The sequence below is a fragment of the Pelophylax lessonae genome (assembly GCF_965119305.1).
Source record: "Pelophylax lessonae genome assembly, chromosome: 6".
In the NCBI taxonomy this organism is placed as follows: domain Eukaryota; kingdom Metazoa; phylum Chordata; class Amphibia; order Anura; family Ranidae; genus Pelophylax; species Pelophylax lessonae.
The window spans coordinates 228,642,603-228,663,419 of record NC_138773.1 but is presented as its reverse complement, the minus strand read 5'-3'; the positions used below and the strand labels follow the sequence as shown (position 1 = coordinate 228,663,419).

The 20,817-nt window shown below is 43.4% G+C and overlaps 1 protein-coding gene across 1 annotated transcript in view; it reads right to left on the bottom strand.

The window, feature by feature from the left end:
* Positions 1-1,549: 1,549 nt before the first annotated feature.
* TRPM8 (transient receptor potential cation channel subfamily M member 8) overlaps positions 1,550-20,817 on the bottom strand; it is a 95,209-nt gene continuing 75,941 nt past the window's right edge. The window contains exons 19-25 of the mRNA XM_082260867.1: positions 19,925-20,066; positions 16,878-17,049; positions 14,967-15,144; positions 7,934-8,124; positions 4,837-4,933; positions 1,715-1,748; positions 1,550-1,617 (exon numbers count right to left, since the gene is read on the bottom strand). Of these exons, the coding sequence (XP_082116993.1) occupies positions 1,567-1,617; positions 1,715-1,748; positions 4,837-4,933; positions 7,934-8,124; positions 14,967-15,144; positions 16,878-17,049; positions 19,925-20,066 (865 nt within the window). The 3' untranslated portion in view covers positions 1,550-1,566. The remainder of the gene's footprint in view (positions 1,618-1,714; positions 1,749-4,836; positions 4,934-7,933; positions 8,125-14,966; positions 15,145-16,877; positions 17,050-19,924; positions 20,067-20,817) is intronic.

Here is a 20,817-nt window from a genome sequence, read left to right as displayed (position 1 = left end):
GGTAGGATGCCCGGGTCTCCCGGTGGGACAGGAGACCCGGGCGAGCTGCGGAAGGCGGTGGGAAGGGGGGGACGTCCCCTCCCGCTCCTTGTAATGACAGCCTGGCAGCTTCTCAGCCACATCGGTTGTCATTATAAAACAGCCGACCGTCGGCTATGGACGCCAGTACTGGGATGATGCCTCTAGCTGCAGGCATCACTCCGGTACAGCACTTTCCCCAAATATCGGCCATATCGGTAACCTCAGGGGCCGATTCTGATATATCGGGCAAAGTGCATATTGGCCCCCGATATATCGGTGGTGCCGACAATCGGTCCATCCCTAGTGTTTTCTAACTGTGGGGGGGATGGGCTTATGGAATCATCACAGGGACCTGTGTTCCTAAATAGGAGGAACACAGGAGCCCTGTGTTGATTCCTGAAAGAACAACTCAACAGGGAGCGATCGGGGGTGCCCGGCGGCAGTGGCGTACCAACGGGGGTGCGGGGGCGGCCCGCCCTGGGTGCCAGGCACTGGGGGGGTGTCAGGCCAGCCCACATCTCAGTGTGAAGGCACCTGCAGACCATCTCTTGTATCATGTCCTCAGTCTCTGATTTCTCTTGTATTAGGTCCGTAGTCTCTGACCATCTCTTTTATCATGTCCTCAGTCTCTGACTATCTCCTGTACCATGTCCGCAGTCTCGGACCATCTCCTTTAGCATGTCTCCAATCTCTTACTCAAACTTAAACACATTGATAATAGTATTAGCTATCTGTTTATTCCAAAGGTAGGACTGGGCAGGGGAGGCAGAGAGTGCAAACGGGGGAACTGTGACGGGGGGCAGACTGCAAAGGGCACTGTGATAGGGGGGCTGTGAAATTTGTGCAATAAAAATTCTTGCAAACATTACTAATTTTTGCGGGCGTTTTTACATTTTAAAGTTGGGGGGGTGCCAGATGTAAGATCCGCCCCAGGTGCCAAATGCTCCAGGTACGCCACTGCCCGGCAGCAATCGCAGCCACCGCCCCCCCCCCCCCCCCGCGCCTCAGCTTCCCCACTGGAGAGTGGGCGTGCACGCCTCAGACAGCGCGCATACGCCCCCAGGATCGCTCCCGCGAACCGCTGTACAGGTACAGCGATTTGCGGGAACCTACCAACCTGCCGCCGTAAATAGGCAGCGGCTGGTTGGCAAGTGGTTAAGGACACAACAGAAAGTGAGAGAAAATCTCTCCAAAGTGAGGGGAATTCCAGTTGTCACCAGAACAATTGAACCCTTTGAAGGATTTCCCTTCACTGCTTGCTCTTATGACGCCTCTAAATTTTGAAGTTCCACTTGCGCTCTCTCTCAGTGATTATGGTCACCAGGACAAAAAGAGGGACGATTTCCCCAGTGGGGAACACAGACCACAGTAGAAACTTGACAGAAGGTCTAATTTTGTCCAAATCTATCCAAACTAAAAAAAATATAATTTTTGCCCTTACATACTGTATACTTTAAAGAAATAAAACTGGAAAAATACTACAAATAAGCGAGCATTAACTAAAGTTGTATAATACATTACCATAGTACCCTTGTGTATAGGACATCACTTTATCTTGTTATTAAGATCTTTTATTAATGCTTTCAAGTCATTTAGCTGTGAAGAGATGTGATAAAGATAGATAAAAGGAAAAACAGGTACAAATATGACACCTTATATGTTTATTCAGTAGGAAGAAAGATGCTAAGATTACCTTTGCCTCCATTTGCTTAAATCTGTGTTCTGTCCTAAAAGGAAACAAAATCAACAATTTTGTCACAGTCCTGACAGATCTGGCTGTACTACTTTTGTGTACCTCTTTTGTTTAAGTGTATTTGCCTAAAAGATTCAGAGAAGACTGTATTGTACTCCTATATTGAGATAACATTTATTAGGAGTTCTTCACAACGTGAGGTGCTATTTTGTTCATGCAGTTCTCAACAACACATTCAGAAAGTACTGTTTGACCATCAAGGATTGTCACATCAATGGAGCTGAGAGTTTTTCTTCCATGCTAGCATAACCCGGTTATATAAGAAAGAGCCATGGGCAGATGTGATATCATTGTGATTTTTATGTAATGTCAACTATTTAACACTGGGCCCTAGAAGATCTGAAGATAACACAACATGAGGGTGGTACTATAGCCTACTTTTAGTCTAAAGAATTTGACTTTTTTTTTTTGATCGGCATGATGTTCACCCCACACCCTTGCAAGTAGACATTTCCTTTAAATGAATTTATTCAATACATTTAGGTCTATTAATGGCCTTATCATCCTTTTCCTTTAGAAAACACATTTTCTCTTTCCTTCATTGACAGATACAGCTCCTGATCTTCATGACCATTGGGTTTTACTGCCCCCTACAGGAGTAGGGCACTAGGCAGACAGCACAACACTGCATCTGATTGCTGGCATGGTTTTGCACAGTCTTTTCAGCACTTAAGCACCTTTGGACTTTTTTTCACTGACTACTTGCTGGAGCACTTTTGTCACTTTTTATGGACTTTTATGTGGAATTATTACTATTTATTTTTTATTATTATTACTGACTTTATTAAGAATATTAAGTATTGTATTTATTTATGGATGTGTTTCATTTTTAGCCTATTTGCACATATTATTGTATAGTATTGTATTTTGCACTCTGCACTTTATTTATTTTTTGTATGCACTTTAGGGGGAATATTGTTATTACTCCTATTACCACTGAATATTCACAACCTTTTTGCACTGTATAATTGCACTTTTATCCTGTCATTCACCTTACTTGGTGATTCCCAGACATTAGGTGGTTCTTTGCCCCTCTCCGTAATTTTTCCCAAAGGTTGTCTCTGATTTTCATTTGAATTAAGACTTTGTGTTGCCTTCCCTGTGTCCCAGGCCAAAACATCCGAAGAAAATTGCCTTGCATGCCTTGGATGTCCTCTAGGCAATTAGGGTGTACCTGGAAGCTACAGAGTCTTTTAGGAAGTCAGACTCACTATTTGTGCTCACGGATGGGCTTCAGAAACGGTTGTCCGCTTCCTCTGCAACCATTTCCGAATGGATCAGACAGGCGGTTATTCAGGCCTATTCCATCAGAGGTCAGGTTCCTCCTTTCCCTGTCAAGGCGCACTCTACTCAGGCACATAGTGCCTCCTGGGCCTTCCGTCATCAAGCGTCAGTGAAGCAGGTTTGCAAGGCGGCCGACTGGTCGTCTGTGCACACTTTCACAAAGTTCTATAAAGTGGATATGTTGGCATCTGCGGATGCTTCTTTTGGCCGCAAGGTTTTGCAGGCTGCTGTTTAGGGGGCCTGATCCTTTGAGGGTATATCATTTTTTTCAGGTGGGCTCCAGTTGTTTTTGGTTGAGCTCCTGTTGCCTGGTTGGCTACTGTTTAGCCTTAGGAATATTTTTTGCTGTTCCCACCCCTCACGTTTAACACTGCTTTGGGATGTCTATCAATGAACGAAAGAGAAAGTGGGATTTTTGACTTACCGTAAACTCCATTTCTCTGATGTTCATTCAGCACCCACCCCTCTGTGGAGTTGTAATTCTTCTGACACTGCTTGCAACAAAACTGAGTAACTATAGAAGAGAGAGGGAGTATACACCCTGAGACTGCCCATAGGCGTAGTCAGATTCTTTTTCTGCCTAGAGTCCTACTCCTGTAGGGGGCAGTATAACCCAATGGTCATGAAGATCAGGAGCTGTGTCCGTCAATGAACATCAAAGAAATTGATTTTACGTTATGTCAAAAATCAAATTTTTTAAACTTTTTTTCCCAATTATTTAAGTCTAGTGTTTCATTTTGTGTGTAGATGACTCCACCCCAAAGCTATTGGCTTCTTGTGTTACTTAGAAACTGCAGTTGTGATGTTTCCCTGTCAAAGTTCCCAGCTTGAGGATTTGGGTGTTCATGCTACCACCGATACTCCCAGTGTTTAATATAAATATTATGCAGTAAATAAATTAGGAAGTAGGAGACCCTGTCAAAGACTGGGCTTTGGTGCAAGTCTGAGAGCTCAAGGGTGGAGGTCACATTAACAGAGTCCCAGCAAATACAGAAAACATAAGATAGTTCAACTTGTCAGCATGTGCGAGAATAAAGAAATCAGTTGCAATATTTGGCTAGTGGGAAGGTACAGACTATTAGTCACTTTAACAGTATAGTGTGAAATCAAACTGGTGACACAGATTCCAGTACTGAATGTTTAACATTGAACATTTAAATATTATGTGGGTCTATATCCGGCAGTACATGAGGCAAGGGGGGAGGCAACTGATAATCCATGAAGTTAAATCATGTTACACCTAATAAAATATGCATGAAAAATAAACAAATTTCTTGATCAGTTTAAATAAATTGAATAGGACACAGTCAGCCAACCAGCAGCATGAGATTAAATGATATCCTGAGTTGATACCGTTAAAAATTACGCTCACACATTTTTAGGTTTCAGTCAAGTAATGTCACCAAACCTTTACATGCATCATCAATAGAAAGAATCAGTCAAATTGGACAAATAATGGTTCTCTGGTCCTCCCACAAATGTACATATTAATTCCCCTTATCCACTAATAATCATGCAACTCTGGAATCCTTATTGTGCGGATTATTATTGGTTTCATTTTCCACAGACATGAGAACTTTCCATGCATATACTGAGAAAAACTAGAGAACTGTGATTTTCTGCAAACGAATAGATATGCTCATTCCATTTGATTTGCAGATTAATATTTTGACATTTTAAATGGGCAGTTTTACATGAGTTAGCTATGTTGTGTAAAAAGTTTCCTGCAGTTTCTTTCCACGAGCCTGTTCCATCACTGACCACAAGAGGACACTCACTCTGAGTTACTTTGTGCCTGGCTAATCAGTTTCACAAGATAATTCTCTTTCATCACAGCTTCCCAGGCCAATGTCTCAATGTCCTCTTTCTTGTGACCTGCAGAGACAAATAATTTTTTATTAGTTAAAGTTTAATAATTCCCCCAACAAAATAATTTGAAGGGAGGCTATCGATAAAAATTATCCAACCTACTGGTATTAAGGGATCCTAATATGTAACCTGCAACGTTTAGTATCATACAAAAAATTGACTATTTTACTACCAAAGGTGTTTCACTGTACTAAACTTTTCATCCAGTTCCTAAATAATTGCAAACCAAATACAGCATATTTGCATATAAATTCCTGGTGGTCTAAATAACTGGAGGCAGGGGAATTCCTATATTCTACACTGCCATTAAGGACAAAGCAGAAATTGTTAAATCTCCCCAGCTTGTGGCTTGGGAGAGGGACCTTGATCTACTGATCTCCCCCGCACAATGGCAGAAAGCACTATCCACAACGTACACAGCGACAAAATGTGTGGGCCCATGGGAACTATCACATAAAATTAGGCTAAGATGGTACCTAACACTCTACCACATATCTAAATTTCAAGCCGACGCCTCGCCTAAATGTTGGAGGGGGTGTGAGCAGGTTGGAAATCTTAATTACATACTTTGGGACTGTAATAAATTATCTAGACTTTGGCCAGGAGTATTCTCCATGCTTTCACAAATTACTGGCATTAGCCTATATCCAACTCAGAGTCTGGGGATTTTAAATGTTGGTATAAAAGACATCCCATCACCCCTTAGGTTAGTCGTGACTCATATACTTCTTGCTACTAGGCTCTGTATAGGAGGGAGGAAAGAGTACCTACTTTGGAGGGCGTAATAAATACCACCCAGCTCCACTGCACTTATGAACTCAGTTTTGCGCACTCACATGGCAAGTTTGAAACCCCTAAAAACGTATGGCTCCCATGGACAGACTGGTACTCAAATTATAAAGGTGTCTCTACTGACCACTAGACCATATGACTTATCGACAGCTGCTATTAATGTCGTTCTTCTTTTGTTCTATTTGTTTTAGGAGAATGAAATGGGGGTGGCCCATCTTTTCCCACACTATGGCACAGAATGTTCCCAGTTGGGGTGCCAGTGGGGGGAGAGGTGTCTCTGACATGTTGAATGAAGTTAGAGCCCAAGTTATGGTACTAGTTTCTACATATTACCTTATATGATGTGCACTATGATGTGTAAATGTGCGACAATATTGCTTCACTTACTTTTGTACTTTTCTTTCTTTCTTTTTAATAAAAAACTATTGAAACTAAATAATTGGAGGCAGCGCAGGAGTATGTCCTTTGCCAACATACTTTAGATAAAAGGATTCCTGCTTTCTTATCTCAGAATTTTGGGAGATATGGAGGAGGAGCATAAACTTTTAAATGTCCCAAAGTTGAAATTGTGCCTATGCATTTGAAATATCTAATGATATTATTCATATCATGGCTGCTAGACTAAGCAGTAATGAGAAATATTGAATTCAGTTATGAAATGTTCTTGTCCTTCTGTCACTTACAGGAGCAGGAGTGAATACTTGCTCCCAACCTAACAGCAAAGGCTACTATCTTGTAAGCTAAAATTCTAAACCATTATGCCTTTTGATGCTTAAGGTAAAACAAAAACATTCAAGCACATAAAAATGACTAGGACCAGTTTTCAGAATTTCTTTTTTTTTTAATTTATAAACTATTAATGTATCCCCAAAATATTCCCCTAAAGCTGCACTCTAAATTTTTTTTTTCAATTTTGGATAGAACAGGGAAGGATGGGGTAGGATTAGAACCGTTGTCAGGTTTTCATTGCTCTTCTTGTTGGGTAGATTCACCCTCTATTTCTAACAGCAACCATTGCCACTAAGTTAGAAGATGGGCAATCAAAAATGTTACTGTTATCCCCAGAACAAGGTGTGAAGATAAATCTTTCAATGGGGACAACTGTTACGGTGATGGCTGTCAAAGGGCTTGTTCACACCAACTGTGTTGGGGATACACTGGCAGTTATTGAAAAGGATTCACTTTTGGTATGTTGTAATTATTGCAGAATATCATGTTTCAAAGTTTCTAGTTTCTTGTTGTCCATAACAACCAATTATCTTTCAGCTGCCACAACTGCAGTGATAAGTTATAATTGAAACAAGGATTCAATTCCGATGGCAAGAAGGAATGCTCTCATTATTTTTATAGATAATATACATTACACATATAAAGTCACTGGTACTTTAAGGGGCATATGGTGCACAGCCCAGACTTCAGGGAGGAGGTCACCCACATTGCGGCTGTTTCTGCCCTTCCCTGCCCTAAGGGACTAAGGAGAAGAGCTGATAGATTAGTACTGTCAGTGACTGAAGCTGTGATCGTAAGCCCTGCCCACTAGAAAGACTTGCAAGGGCATTGGTGAGTGTAGTCATCAGAATGGTCCAGTGCCGGCAAGGGAGTGTGAAACCTCTCCTGGAGTGCCAGAGGATAAAGAATGAGGACCAAAAAATCATAAATGTCTCAGGCAGCCATGAGTCTGTCGAATACCCAGAGATCAACTACAGTGGTCGAGACCTCTTGGCCACTGACATTTCTTTGGTAACAGCCCAAGTTCCATTTAGGAGTACAAAAGACTCTGTTAAAGAGCTCTCCATCCCAAATATTAAGGGTCCCAACATCGGCAGGACTGGAGGGTAGTCAGGGATTATGATATCCCTTATTAGGCCTTGTGGTAATTTTGATTGTCCATATTGTAGCCATGTGCATTTAGGGTCTCTTTGTCATTGGATTGTGTTACTGCTGTGATTTAACTAATTCCCTCCTTCCAAGGATTCTTTTCACAATTTATTAAAGCTCACTGAAACACACAAGGTATGTCAGTGAGTCTTGGGTCAGTTCTGGCCAGCCATCACTATAGCCTGGACAATGTAGAGGCTCCTTCGGGAATAAGCGCTGGAACAATTTTGGGATAAGTTTGTGGGACAATTCAGAGCAATATTTTATGACTATAAGTGAAAATGTTACTATACAGATATTGTTGCGGGTAGCAAAAGTAGCTTAAAAGTCACTTACAGCAAGGTGTAGGTGGAGGTGCCTTTTTTTTGCAGCAGCAACTGAAGATCTTCCGCAGTACCATATAGAAGTAAGCAAAGATGACAAATGGGAATGGAATGGTCAATCTACTGCAATATTCCTGGACCAGAAAGTAGCGCTGAAACTTCCACACTTGATCATTGTTTTCCTGCACAGTGCCCACTGTGTATCTAAGAGAAATAATAAAACATTAAAGGAGAACTCCAGGACTGGGTATTAAATAATACAGTAAAAGTGGACACCCAAAACAATCTACACAATTCAACTTTTCATGTTTTTCACTGTCCACAGGCAATATTAAACTAATTAGGGATAGCTGTCATGGGTGCTAGCAAACGTGACTTCCTTTAAACTGGATTCATTTGGGCAGCGAAAGGAGATGCTTAGTGTATGGTTCTGAGGCTTGCCAAGCTTCTCCTAAACAACAGGTAAGAAGTAATGCACTGGGGGTCATAGGGTCATAGTGTTGTAACTAACTGAGCATTTTGTGCACGGTTCAGGCCAATGCTGCCTATATATTCCATTACTTACCAAGCAATTTAAAAGCCAATGGCACACTACTGTGACAACTCAGGCAATGGAAGCTCGTTTGAATCCAATGTCCATATGCATTTAAACTTAACGCTGAAGTTTAGCTAAATGTTTTTCTATTACGTTCATTGAAAGACACAGCACCTCCCTATTCTTGACCATAGGGTTATAGCACCACTTTTAGGAGTAGGACAATATGCAGAAAAAACATTGCACAAAAAAGAACACAGCACTGTCTATGGGCAGTCTTAACTGGTAGTCACCCCCCTCTCTATTATAGGCAGCTCAGTTTTTTTCTGCCTAGTGTAAGAAGTAAGGACCTAGCTCCCTGCTGAGACCTGTGGTTCCGTAGTTGTCTTCCCTTTTTTTTTATTTTCCTGGGTATTTCCTGTAAATATCTTCAATCATAATCGTGAAGTCATCCCAGCCTGGCCAGCAAGTGCATGCAGACCCCTAGCTAGGTGTGGGGTTGGCTGCAACAGCCCCAACCTGGACTGAGGCGGCTGACGAGTTAAATGTCTCGCAGGGACAAATTTGACAGGGCACCTGTCATCTGTGTTACAGTGTTTCCCTGGCCTACAGCCCCCTCCACCTCGGTGGGTGGCGGCCTGTCTCGGGAGTGCTACTCACTGCCTCTTCTGGATCAGTAAGTGAACCCCCCAACTTGGGCGCAGTGGGAGGCTGTGGCTACTCCCTGGGGTGGTCAGCTCTGATGGGTCACCTCCTCCCCTCCAGGCCTGGGTTGCCTTCCCTTCCATTCCTTTTACCTGTGGGTGTACTGGCCTGGGCGAGCGGACCTACAACCTGGTGCGTAGTGTGGGTTGGGTGTGGGGTGACTGCCATGTGCTGAACGGGCTGGGACCATTTTGGTGTACCAGTAACTGCCATTTTGTCTGGTCCTCTTAGGATGACCATTTTGGCGGAGACTGGCCCGGTGGCCATTTTGGGGAGGACCTTTTCCTGTACAGTGTTGGGCGCAAGGCGAGTAATAAACACTCCCCCACCAACCCCTTCCCTCTCCAAAGGTTCTGAGCCAAACTCCGGCCTGGCCACAGTTTCTCCCCACTTTTTTCAGAACATGGGCCTTGACAACTCCTCTGGCACCATTGCTGAATGAGAAAAGGTCCTGGTGGCCAGCTCTTTCTACTAAGGTTTTTCTTTATTTTGATAAATTTATTTACAAAGATTAGGAACGCCCAAGGCATCCATTTGTAGCTCCAAAACACTTTTTGGTATGTTACCCATTTGAGGAGGCCATTCTGAATGAGTGGATCCTCTCCTGCTGTTGTGGACCCTCCCATCTCAAAGTTGAACAAGATACCCATGATACCAGTGAAGGAGTCTCCTTCCTTTAAGGATCCTGCAGACAGGAAGGCAGTTGCCCGCTCTATGCTTACTGTCGCTGGTTCGTCCCTTGGCCCAGTTTTTGGCTATGGCCCTTGTATCACAGACACTCGCTGAATGGGCTAAGCTCTTATGCTATGGTCAGGAGCAGGTCTCCCTGGTCTATGTGGAACTGGCTATGGCTAACCAACTGATCCCAGAGCCCCAAGTGCGTGTGTCTTGCCAATGGTTTTCCAGCAAGTTGAAGGAGCCGTGACACAAGCAGGGTCCATCCTTCTCTACACACAAACATCTTTTTCATTCACCAGGCTCCATGGACAAGGGATCCAAGCCTTTCAAGATTCCCCCAGGTGGCACAAAACACTCCTCGCCTTACAAGTCCACTGTAATTGTGGACATGCCCTCCTCAGCAAGAAAGGCTTGCCCCCCCCCCTGTTTCTATCAGAGTGGGGAGTCCTCTTCATTGGTTCATGGACCTGTGGATGATCAGGCTTTGTCTGCCGCACTGGACTACCTTCTACATGAGCACCCAGTCAGAAACCAGACAGGCAACACCACATTGGCTTATGTCAATCACCAGGGCAGGACAAGGAGCTTAGCAGTGGCGCTGGAAGCCTCGCACATTCTTTGCTGGGTAAAACTTCGTTCTCCGCCATCTACATTACAGGCATGGAAAACTGGCAGGCAGACTACCTTAGCAGACAAACTCTGGAGCAAGCAGAGTGGCCACTGCGTCCAGACGTATTTCACCAGCTCTGTCTGCGGTGGGGCACTTGAGATGTGGATCTTCGGGGTACCCATCTCAAGAGGGGTGCCACAATTTGTGTAGAAAATGAGGGGTTGCCATGGACGTTCTGGTGGCGCAGAGAAGCCATTATCATCTTACCTTCAACCCCCCCTTTCAAGCTCCTCCTTTGTCTGCTCCACTGGATAGAGGCTAAAGCGATCTCGGTCATTCCGGTGGCTCCGTATTGGCTTTGTCATTGAGGTGGTGTGTTTGGTCACAGATGTCTCCAGGTGGCTTCCTCTGTAAGAAGATCTTCTGTTCCAAGGATTGACCTTCCACCCTGCTTTACCATCACTGGCTTTGATGGTCTGGCTCTTAAAAGCCAGGTTCTGAGAGACAAGGAGTTGTCAGACTCTGCTATTCCCTCCATGTTGAAGCACATAAATCCACCTCTCATAAAGTTTGCCATCGTATTTGGAAGGTTTACATTTCAAAGTGGACAGGGGGGGATCGGCCCCAATCTCAGTGCAGCAAGGATATAAAAGCCAATTTATTGTAATAAAACACTCACATAAAGTACTGTGATACAGGCATGGAGGGCATGGGGCACGCTGTGGTGTTGAAGTCCTGGCAGCAAACAGATGTCCTGTGTCTCCCAGCGCTCTGGCCGTTCCGGTGAAGTCCGGGGCTCCAGGTGCGGAGAGGAGAGGAGGAAGACCTGTCGTCTCCGGTGGACTTGAGTGGCAGTGGTGGGCGTGTCCTGGCATGCGTTTGCTCTCCCCCCCCCCCCCCCCCGTCTACTTCACTTCACACAGAGCTGCTTCACACTCTGTGAGCTGGCTTAAGATTTTCTTTATGCACCCAGTGTGATACTGCACCAGCATCATCAACTTTACTTGTTTGACCTTAATACTGCATTTGAACTTTATTTTAAAATTGTCTCACTGACTTTTACTTAGATTTATTGTTCCTCTTTTTTGTTTATCGGCTGGTTATCCTCATAGTGCTCATCATCCTCCTCTCTTTACATTTCATAGTGTGAGGCAGAGGATTTTCATCTGCGTTCCTTATGGGTGTCTTAGATTTTGTTTTTTCTCCATAGGAGGTTTTTGTCCTTGTGGTTTTCTTTCAACACCCTCTGGCCATGCACTCATTCATTCATGCCCTTATTCAAAGGGTCTGGCGTGTAGCTCCCCAGTGTGTTCTCAGTTGCCACCGTGGAACTTGAACCTAGTTCTTTCGGTTCTTCAGAAGCCTTTGAGAATATTAGAGATCTTCCCTTGCTCACTCCCTCCCAGAAGGTTGCCCTTTTGATTGCTATCAGTTCCGCACACCACATATCAGAGCGATAAGGTGGTTCTCTGTCCATGTCCCTCCTTCCTTCTGTGATTTTCACCTAAATTAGAACATTGCCCTTCCTTCCCTGTGTCAGCTCCCTTCACATCCTAAGGAGGTTGCACTGCACTCTTTGGATGTGGTTCGGGTGGTTTGTGTGTATCTGTCTGCTAAGGCCTCTTTTCGGTGGTCAAATTTTTTTTTGTGATGGCAGGCAGCCCACTTAAAGGCTTGGAGGCTTCCTCTGCCACTATTTCATAATGGATCAGACAGATTGTTATCAAGACTTATGACATTAGGGGCCAGGCTCCTTCCTTTTCTGTTAGGGACACTCCCCTAGGGCGATTAGTGGCTCCTGGGCCTTCCTACATCAGGCATCTGTGTCTTAAATATGAAAGGTGGGTATCTAGTCATCTGTGCACACCTTTACCAAATTTTACAAAGTTGATGTTTGGGTATCTTCGGATATGTGTCTTGGACGCAAGGTTTTGCAGGCGGCTGTTTGAGTTCTCTTGTTCATTTTTGGGGGGTTTTTGGGTGTTGTTGCATGCTCGTTCTCTGCTTACCCACCCCTCAATGAGGCACTGTTTTGGGTTATCCCTACGGTCAAGAACAAGGAAGCGCAACATCCTTTAATTAATGTAAAATAAAACTGATTTATTTATTTTTTTACACACACCATAAAATCCCTTGCTCTGAATTCATTGAAGGACACAGCATTTACTCCTCTAATATGTTTTTTCCTTGTACTGCTTTGTCAGGAACTGAGCTGCCTATATCAGAAGGGGGCTGACTAACAGTTAGGACTGCTCATAGGCAGTGCTGTGTTCTTTTTTTATCCTAGTGTCTTACGCCTAAAGGTCAACCTTCATTTTTGCCATCACATCATGGAATATCAATGTCGTTCGAAAAGCTTTTTTATTGACGAATGATCATATCACAGAAAGAAAGGTGCAATGTTTTGGAGCTGCGCAGGACCCCTGCCCTAGAGAAGCAGACCCCTTACATGCCTGAGGAAGGGGTCCTGTGCGGCTCTGAAATGTTGCACCTTTCTTTTATGTGTTGTGGTTATTCTTCAATAAAAAAGCTTTTTGGACGACATTGATGATCCATGGTGTGCTTGCAAATATTAACGGTGACCTTTAGGAGTAGGACACAAGGCTGAAAAAAAAAAACACAGAAACCCCTATGACTTGTGATGCTTCCAGGTTCCAGCTGGATGTTGCTGCAGCACCCACTACTTCTGAGCTTGATCCAGGAATGTGTGTGATGGGAATATTAACACTTCTCCTAAAGGTGGCACTATAACCATACAGTCAAAAATAAGGAAGAGCTGTGTCTCTGAACTCAGAGAAAGGAATTTTATGATGAGTAAAAAAAATATCCAATTTTTCTGTACAGCTTTAGCCACATTACTTACCTGTAATGAAGTAGGTACTACATAATGTAGGCAGCTGGATCCTGTTGAAATCTTCACTGCAGGGATGCACCGTCCTTTTCCTGTCTCTTAACGTAATAGCGTTGGACTCCAGGCTGAGCCCAAAGCTATAAAAAAGCCGCCTTGGGGACCCACCCTCTCACAGGATCTGTGAATGGGGGAGAGTTTGATGAGTCACAATATTCTCTCCCCTATTTCACAAAGGAGGAGGAGGGAGAAGAAGGCAGGTCCCTGATACAACTTTTTCACAGCAGCCCAGCCCAGAGCTCAACGCTAAAAACCCCTGCAGTGCCAAAATTTCGGAGATAGAAAGAGTACAGGACATCTCTGCAGTGAAGATTTCTCCAGGATTCAGTGGCCTGCATGACAAACGGCATATTTTATTACTGACAAGTAATGTCATCAAGGGCAGCCATACATGGATTGAAATTCGGCTGATTCTGCAGGGACTGGCCACATTTCAATCCATGATTTGGCAGGCTGGTTGTACATAAGTCAATCTATACAACCAAGCTGTTGGGTTTTTCCCAAACAAAACATTGCATCAAATGATCATTGCATTTTGATGTCAGGGAACTCTCCCCCACCGTCAGATCACAGTAGCACAGCGGGAGTGATTCCCATAGTCACCTTGATGGGGGGAATTGGATAATTTTTTTTTCGTTCAACCAAATGATTAATGTATAGCCAGCCTACAGCTGTACAGAAAAAAATAGATAAATATCCTGAGGACTTGGTCAGCCAGTCAGCATTGTGGAATTAAATTATATCCTTAGTTGCTGTTGTTTGTTCATGTTGCTAACAAAATGCATCAGTGATTTGACAATTCATAATGGGATTCAGTCTGTAGGCAGATGCAGTCTACTTCCTCCACTGCAGGTGGTGCTCAACCACAGCAGCATTGCAGAGGGAGAGGAAGTCAAGAGAAACATGTTTCCTCTATGGTTTCCTGGATCACCGGGGATGTTATCTGATTGGATGCTGCCGTCCATGTGACTCTGGTGGCCATCTTGGGTCAGGCAGAGTCTATTTAAGACCCTGGCTCCCAGGCTTGGCGTGCATTTCGTGAGTGGGTAATGTGGGGACAGGTCACCTGTCTCTTAGGGACAGTATTAGTGGTAAGGAGAGGTTCCAGACTAGCAAACGCTGTCCAACCTCCCCATTTGGGCACGGACTGACCAGGCCGCATTCCATCCCTCGGGAAAGATTCTGTTGGTGCCTCCAAGACCTACTGTTATACTGTTTGCTGCAACATTCTGTGAGTGCACCTGGTAGGGTTGTTGTGCTTGTTTGAACTTTGACTACAATACGGTTTCTCTTACTGCCTCTGGTTTCTGAGTGTTTACTGCCGCCGCACCTCCCCACAAGCCATCTACTTCACCTAGAATTTATGCTTAAAATCCTGCCACTTTATTCCACTGACTGCCTTCTAGAGTTTGTATATTTTTTCTGGCGTAAAAAAACAAATTCTAAACTAAATCTTAACCCACTCACCATATGCTTAATTAAAAAAAAACCTCAGATAGAGGGATAGATGGAATGCTAGAGATCAAGAAAGTGTGGCAATAGAATACTTTATCATATTGATTCTCATGGGCAACACATTTATAAAAGACTATTTTTTTTTGGTAACTCACCCAAACATGGCAATGAGTAAGTTTACAAGCAGGATGTTGGTGGACAGCATGTAGATACAGACAAGTGGGATTGTGATCCACTCTGGGAATCTGGGATTGTTATCATTGTCCATTTCCACACACAGCTGTTTTGACTCGTTCCCAGTTACAGTGCAATGACTAAAATCAATAGTTGTCCCTTGGAACAAAAAATATATTAATAAATGATAACATGTCAATTATGAGCAGTAGAACTATCTTAAGGCATGAAATGGATTTAAACATGCAGAAAAATTTATATTTTTTTTAAGTGAACCTGTTCTAAAATAACCCCCCTGAAACCTTCATCATTGCTTTACAACTTGTCCGCTTGTACACATGTCTGCCAGCTGTACTCCCATCCACATTTTAAGTTGTTGCTGTTTTCTCTGCAAAGATCTAATCAAAAATAGTGGACTGTTCCCAAAGTCAGTCCTTACATGCCAGTAGGCCCTAGCCCCCCCTATGAGAGCACTTAAGCATAGCATTTGGCTGCTAGCATATGGCGAATTGCATTGTGGGAAGGCAGGGGAGTGTGTATGTGTGTTTATACCTGGAAGTACTAGGATTTGCAGACGGGCACCAGTGTGATTCTGACTGGTGGGCAGGACCAGATGCATTGGCTATAAAAACAAGGTGGAAAGCGGGGGAGGGTTTTTATTCGTACAGCTGTGCTTTAAGTGTCAATCAAACAGGTTTAGTGCCATGATACACACACAAATATGAACCAGCAATTTGTAACAGCTACAAAATTGTACAAAAGAGGTCATTTGTGCACCTGTAAATTTCTTCAGCTCTTGACCTTTTATATTGGCCATATACTGTACAACATATAAAACACAGCAAGTACAATAACATTCTATGTAGAGGCAGATGGTAGGGCCTTCCCTGCCCAGCCAGTAGGTGGCATCTCTGAGGGAGAGGGACTTGTGCAGAAGTAGAAGTAGAGGCCTCTGGCTGCGTTAACAACATGGAAATGGTCCTGGGGCCTGAGTTCTATTATCTGTGCTGCTGTTAAAAATCATGGGGCCCCATACTGCCTACCTGACAGGGCCCTGCCCCCACTTCCCAGAAAATATAAAATACTATTTTCACTAAAAATTCCTTTTAAAATGAATATTCTATGACATGTTTACCAGCCCCTTCCTCCACTCTCCATCCTGAAACATCCCCTTTTGTGTCCGCAGGAGCTGCCGGCAGGGGAGGAGGGAAGCAAGACAAGCTGTGGGGAAAAGGGGTGCACAGGGGGATCTAAAAGCAAAGGGACTGAGGTGTGGATGCTAGAACTGATCCCACTGCAGCACAGCTGGAGGAAGGGAGTGGAAGAGAAGGCAGCAGCGCTGTAGGGAAAGGCAGAAAAGAATCGGTGTCTGCAGTAAGGTAGTACAGCAAGCCCTCCTTCTCACCAGATGCCTGGATCCCCCTTTTGAACTGATGGGGCCTGGGCCCAGTACAGGGGGACTGGCTGTGCTGCCTTATCAGCAGCCCTGCTTACCATGTTGTAATCCAGCAATAGGTAAAGACGAGGATTAGGGTGTGAATTGATGAAGGCCAAGAGTGCTGCAAAAGCATGTTTCTGTAGATGCCTGAACTTTAATATCTGTTCCAAATATTGACATGTCTTCTTTACCATCAAAAAGTACAGTAAATGTTTAAAACTGCAATTGTCTGGTATTTGATTCGATCAGCCCATTCACCAACTTCGAGGACTGATGGCAAGCATGAACACTGAATTGTAAGTTAAAGTACTCCCTACAGGAAAGGAGATGGCCAGAAGTGGGCTTGTCTATGGTGCCCGTGTAGTCACGCTGTGCCCATAGTGCACTCTACCCACCAAAATGTGAAGACTCCAATCAAATATTATTTGTACTTAAATTGATAGAAGAGGGTTACCATCAACATCAGAAATGTATTGCCCAAACACAGCCAGATATGGCTCATATATAACAGAGCGGAAAATCCATTCCCAGCGATGCTCATTCCATCTTAGGATTCCCTGACGAGCCACTCCAAATGCAATAACCCAAACGGCAAACAGGAAGAGGAAAAAGAAGACATCAATGAGCTGTATAAAAAGAACAGAATGATTATAACCAGCATTTCATTCATTTTTCCATACATTTGTCCCTGACAGAGATCACAAAATGAGCCTAGCAGAATTAAAAATCTTTTTGTACATTAAACTGTTTGTATTGATATAAACTACGGATGAGGGGGGCAATGAAAATGATATAATCCAGGCAGTTTTCAACCCATCTAGTGTGTACAGTGATCTAGAATTGTCTGTGTGCAGTCTAAGCAGAAATGTAGGAGCTACAGACAATCACTGTAGTTGATTGCACTGATACAGTGGTAGCTATGATCCTCCTGGTCCTGTACCGAGCGGCTTCCCTTCTACACACTGAACACAGTAAGTCACTTGCTGGGACCTGCCACCATGCATAGAACACCCTGTATTTTTTTTTCAATGAAAAACAGGCATTCTTTGACTGGATGATTATGATGTCACTGTCCCTCCTCTCCATCTAGTTCATTCAGAGAACACCTTGTATACATTAAAAATACAAAGTATTCTGTGAAATTCTGCTAAATAAGCAAATCCATGTGGTTAGTATAGAAGGGATGCTGCTCATTAGTCCAAGCTGCATGTAATTATGCATTAAAGTTTATACCTGGAGTTCAACTTTAGAACAAGTCTCAATGGTGGGATTTAAAATGGGCAATATACACTCACTGGCCATTTAATAAAGGTAAACCTTGCTAATATACAGGTTGGACCTAGGGTTGCCACCTCATCCCTTTAAACCAGGACACACACTAATTACACAGGTTCTGTGGCTAATTAAGGTGGTAATTAAACTCACTTGGTGACTTATGTGCATTATATTAGCCTCAGAACCTGTGTAATTAATATGTGTCCTGGATTAAAGGGATTACTATTATTATTATTATACAGGATTTATATAGCGCCAACAGTTTGCGCAGCGCTTAACAAAATGAAGGCAGACATTACAGTTACAATACAATTTGGAACAAAAGGAATCAGAGGGCCCTGCTCGTTAGAGCTTACAATCTAAAAGGGAGGGTCAATTGATACAAAAGGCAATAGCTATGGGGGATGGGCTGATGGAGCAAGTAAAATAGTGTTATTAGTTAGTAGCCGGGTAGGCTTCTTTAAAGAGAAGGGTTTTCAGGGATCGTCTAAAGATGGATAGATTAGGGGACAGTCGGACAGATTGGGGTAGAGAGTTCCAAAGAATGGGAGAAGCTCTGGAGAAATCCTGGAGGCGAGCATGGGAAGAGGTGATAAGGGAGCTAGAGAGCAGGAGGTCTTGGGAGGACTGAAGAGAGCGGCTTGGTTGATATTTTGAGATCAGGTTAGTGATGTAGCAGGGGGCAGAGTTGTGGATGGTTTTGTAAACTATTGTTAGCACTTTGAATTTTATTTGTTGGGTGAGTGGAAGCCAGTGAAGGGATTGGCAGAGAGGGGTGGAGGACAATGAACGGTTGGTAAGATGGATAAGTCTTGCAGCAGCATTCATTATGGATTGAAGGGGGGGATAATCTATGTAAGGGTAATCCAATGAGGAGGGAGGATGAGGTGGAAACCCTAGTTGGACCCTCTTTTGCATTCAGAACTGCCTTAATTCTTTGTGGCATAGATTCAACAAGATGATGGGAACATTCCTCAGAGAGTTTGGTCCATATTGACATGATAGCATCACGCAGTTGCTGCATATTTGTCAGGTGCACATCCATGATGCGAATTTCCCCAAAGGTGCTCTATTGGATTGAGATCTGGTGACTGTGGAAGCCATTGGAGTACAGTGAACTCATTGTCATTATCAAGAAGCCAGTTTGATATGAATTGAGCTTTATGACATCCTGCTGGAAGTAGCCATCAGAAGATGGGTACACTGTAGTCATAAAGGGATGGACATGGTTATGCTCAATTGGTAAGTGGCCCAAAGTGTGCCAAGAAAATTTCCCCCACACCAGTACACCACCACCAGTGTAAACTGTTGATACAAGGCAGGATAGATCCAAGCTTTCATGTTGTTTACACCAAGTTCTGACCCTACCATCTGAATGTCGCAGCTGAAATCGAGACTCATCAGACCAGGCAATGTTTTTTTAGTCTTCTATTGTCCAATTTTGGTGAGCCTGTGCGAATTGTAGCCTCAGTTTCCTGTTCCTAGCTGACAGGAGTGGCACCCGGCTTGGTCTTCTGCTGCTGTAGCCCATCTGCTTAAAGGTTTGATGTGTTGTGCATTCAGAGATGGTATTCTGCATTCCTTGGTTGTAACGAGTGCTTATTTGAGTTACTGTTGCCTTTCTATTATGTCAAACCAGTCTGCCCTTTCTCCCCCGACCTCTGACATCAACAAGGCATTTTCGTCCACACAACTGTCACTCACTGGATATTTTCTATTTTTTGGACCATTCTCTGTAAATCCTAGAGATGGTTCTATGTGAAAATCCCAGTAAATCAGCAGTTTTTGAAATACTCAGACCAGCCCGTCTGGCACCAACAACCATGCCACGATCAAAGTCACTTAAATCCCTTTTCTTCCTTATTATGATGCTTTGAATGCATTGAGTTGCTGCCATGTGATTGGCTGATGAGCAATTTGTGTTACCAAGCAATTCAACAGGTGTACCTAACAAAGTGGCCGGTGAGTGTATAACCATACTGTTACAGGTCACCATGAAGTTACATCCCTGTAACCTGGCACTTTTTTCACTTTAAAAACACATTTCATCCTTTTTTTAGCATGCAAGCAACAGACAATGTAAATACATGTAAAATAGGTATGGGGGGGAACATTGCTGCAAATCTTACCCTACACTATACAATCTAACAAACCAACAATCTAACAGACCAAGCCTTTAAAAAAGCATGCCTTTGAACAAATTACACCACAAAATATGTTTCTTACCATCCTCTGCAACATAATGATCTTTGGTCCTAGGTTACGACTAACGGTGAAGATGTGGATGAGGCGGACAGTGAAAATGATATAATCCAGGCAGAAAATAACCCGTCCAGTGTACAGTGAGCTGGAGTTGTGCCTCTGCAATCTAATCAGAAAAGAAGAAGCTTAGACAGTTTCTGTAGGGAACATTTCACATTAAAAGCCAAATGCTTATTTTTGGGTTACATGGTCAGTCCATCCAAACCGCTATTTTACATTATGGTAGTCGTGGGAGAGCTATATCACCCAAAAATGTCTTATGTATCAAGTGTAACCTGATCTGGAATTTGACTACAATGAACAATGATAGTAATTTAACTGGGAAAATTATACTAGAGAGGCCATAGCAAGACCCCTATTCCAAGCTTGTAAATAAATATGGTATATTGGAAGTCAGAGGATCCTCCCACAGTGGGGGAATGGATTAGGAACGTGGGTAACATGTTGAGGATGGAGAAATGTATATATCAGCAAAGCGGTTGCATGCTTAAAGTGTTCCTAAACCCATTACCCTGCATTCACTATATCTGGTGTCCCACAGTACACAGAACATGGAAATGCAATTGTTTTAGTAACTAGAAACTGCCAAATACCTTTTCTAATCAGCTGTATATATCAGTCTTGTGACTTCTATTAGTTCGTGGTAATAGCTTGTAGGAGGAGTTTTCATACTTCACTATGCTGTCCTATCAGGATCCAAGACCCCTGACAATCTGTCTGGACAGTGCTAATTGGTCCTATGATGATGACATCAGCTCTCCCAAGAAAAAATAAACTCTCTAGCAATACACACCAAACTGAGCATGTGCAGCCTGACTCCAAAGGCTCTGTCTTATCCAGACATTATCTGGAGTCAG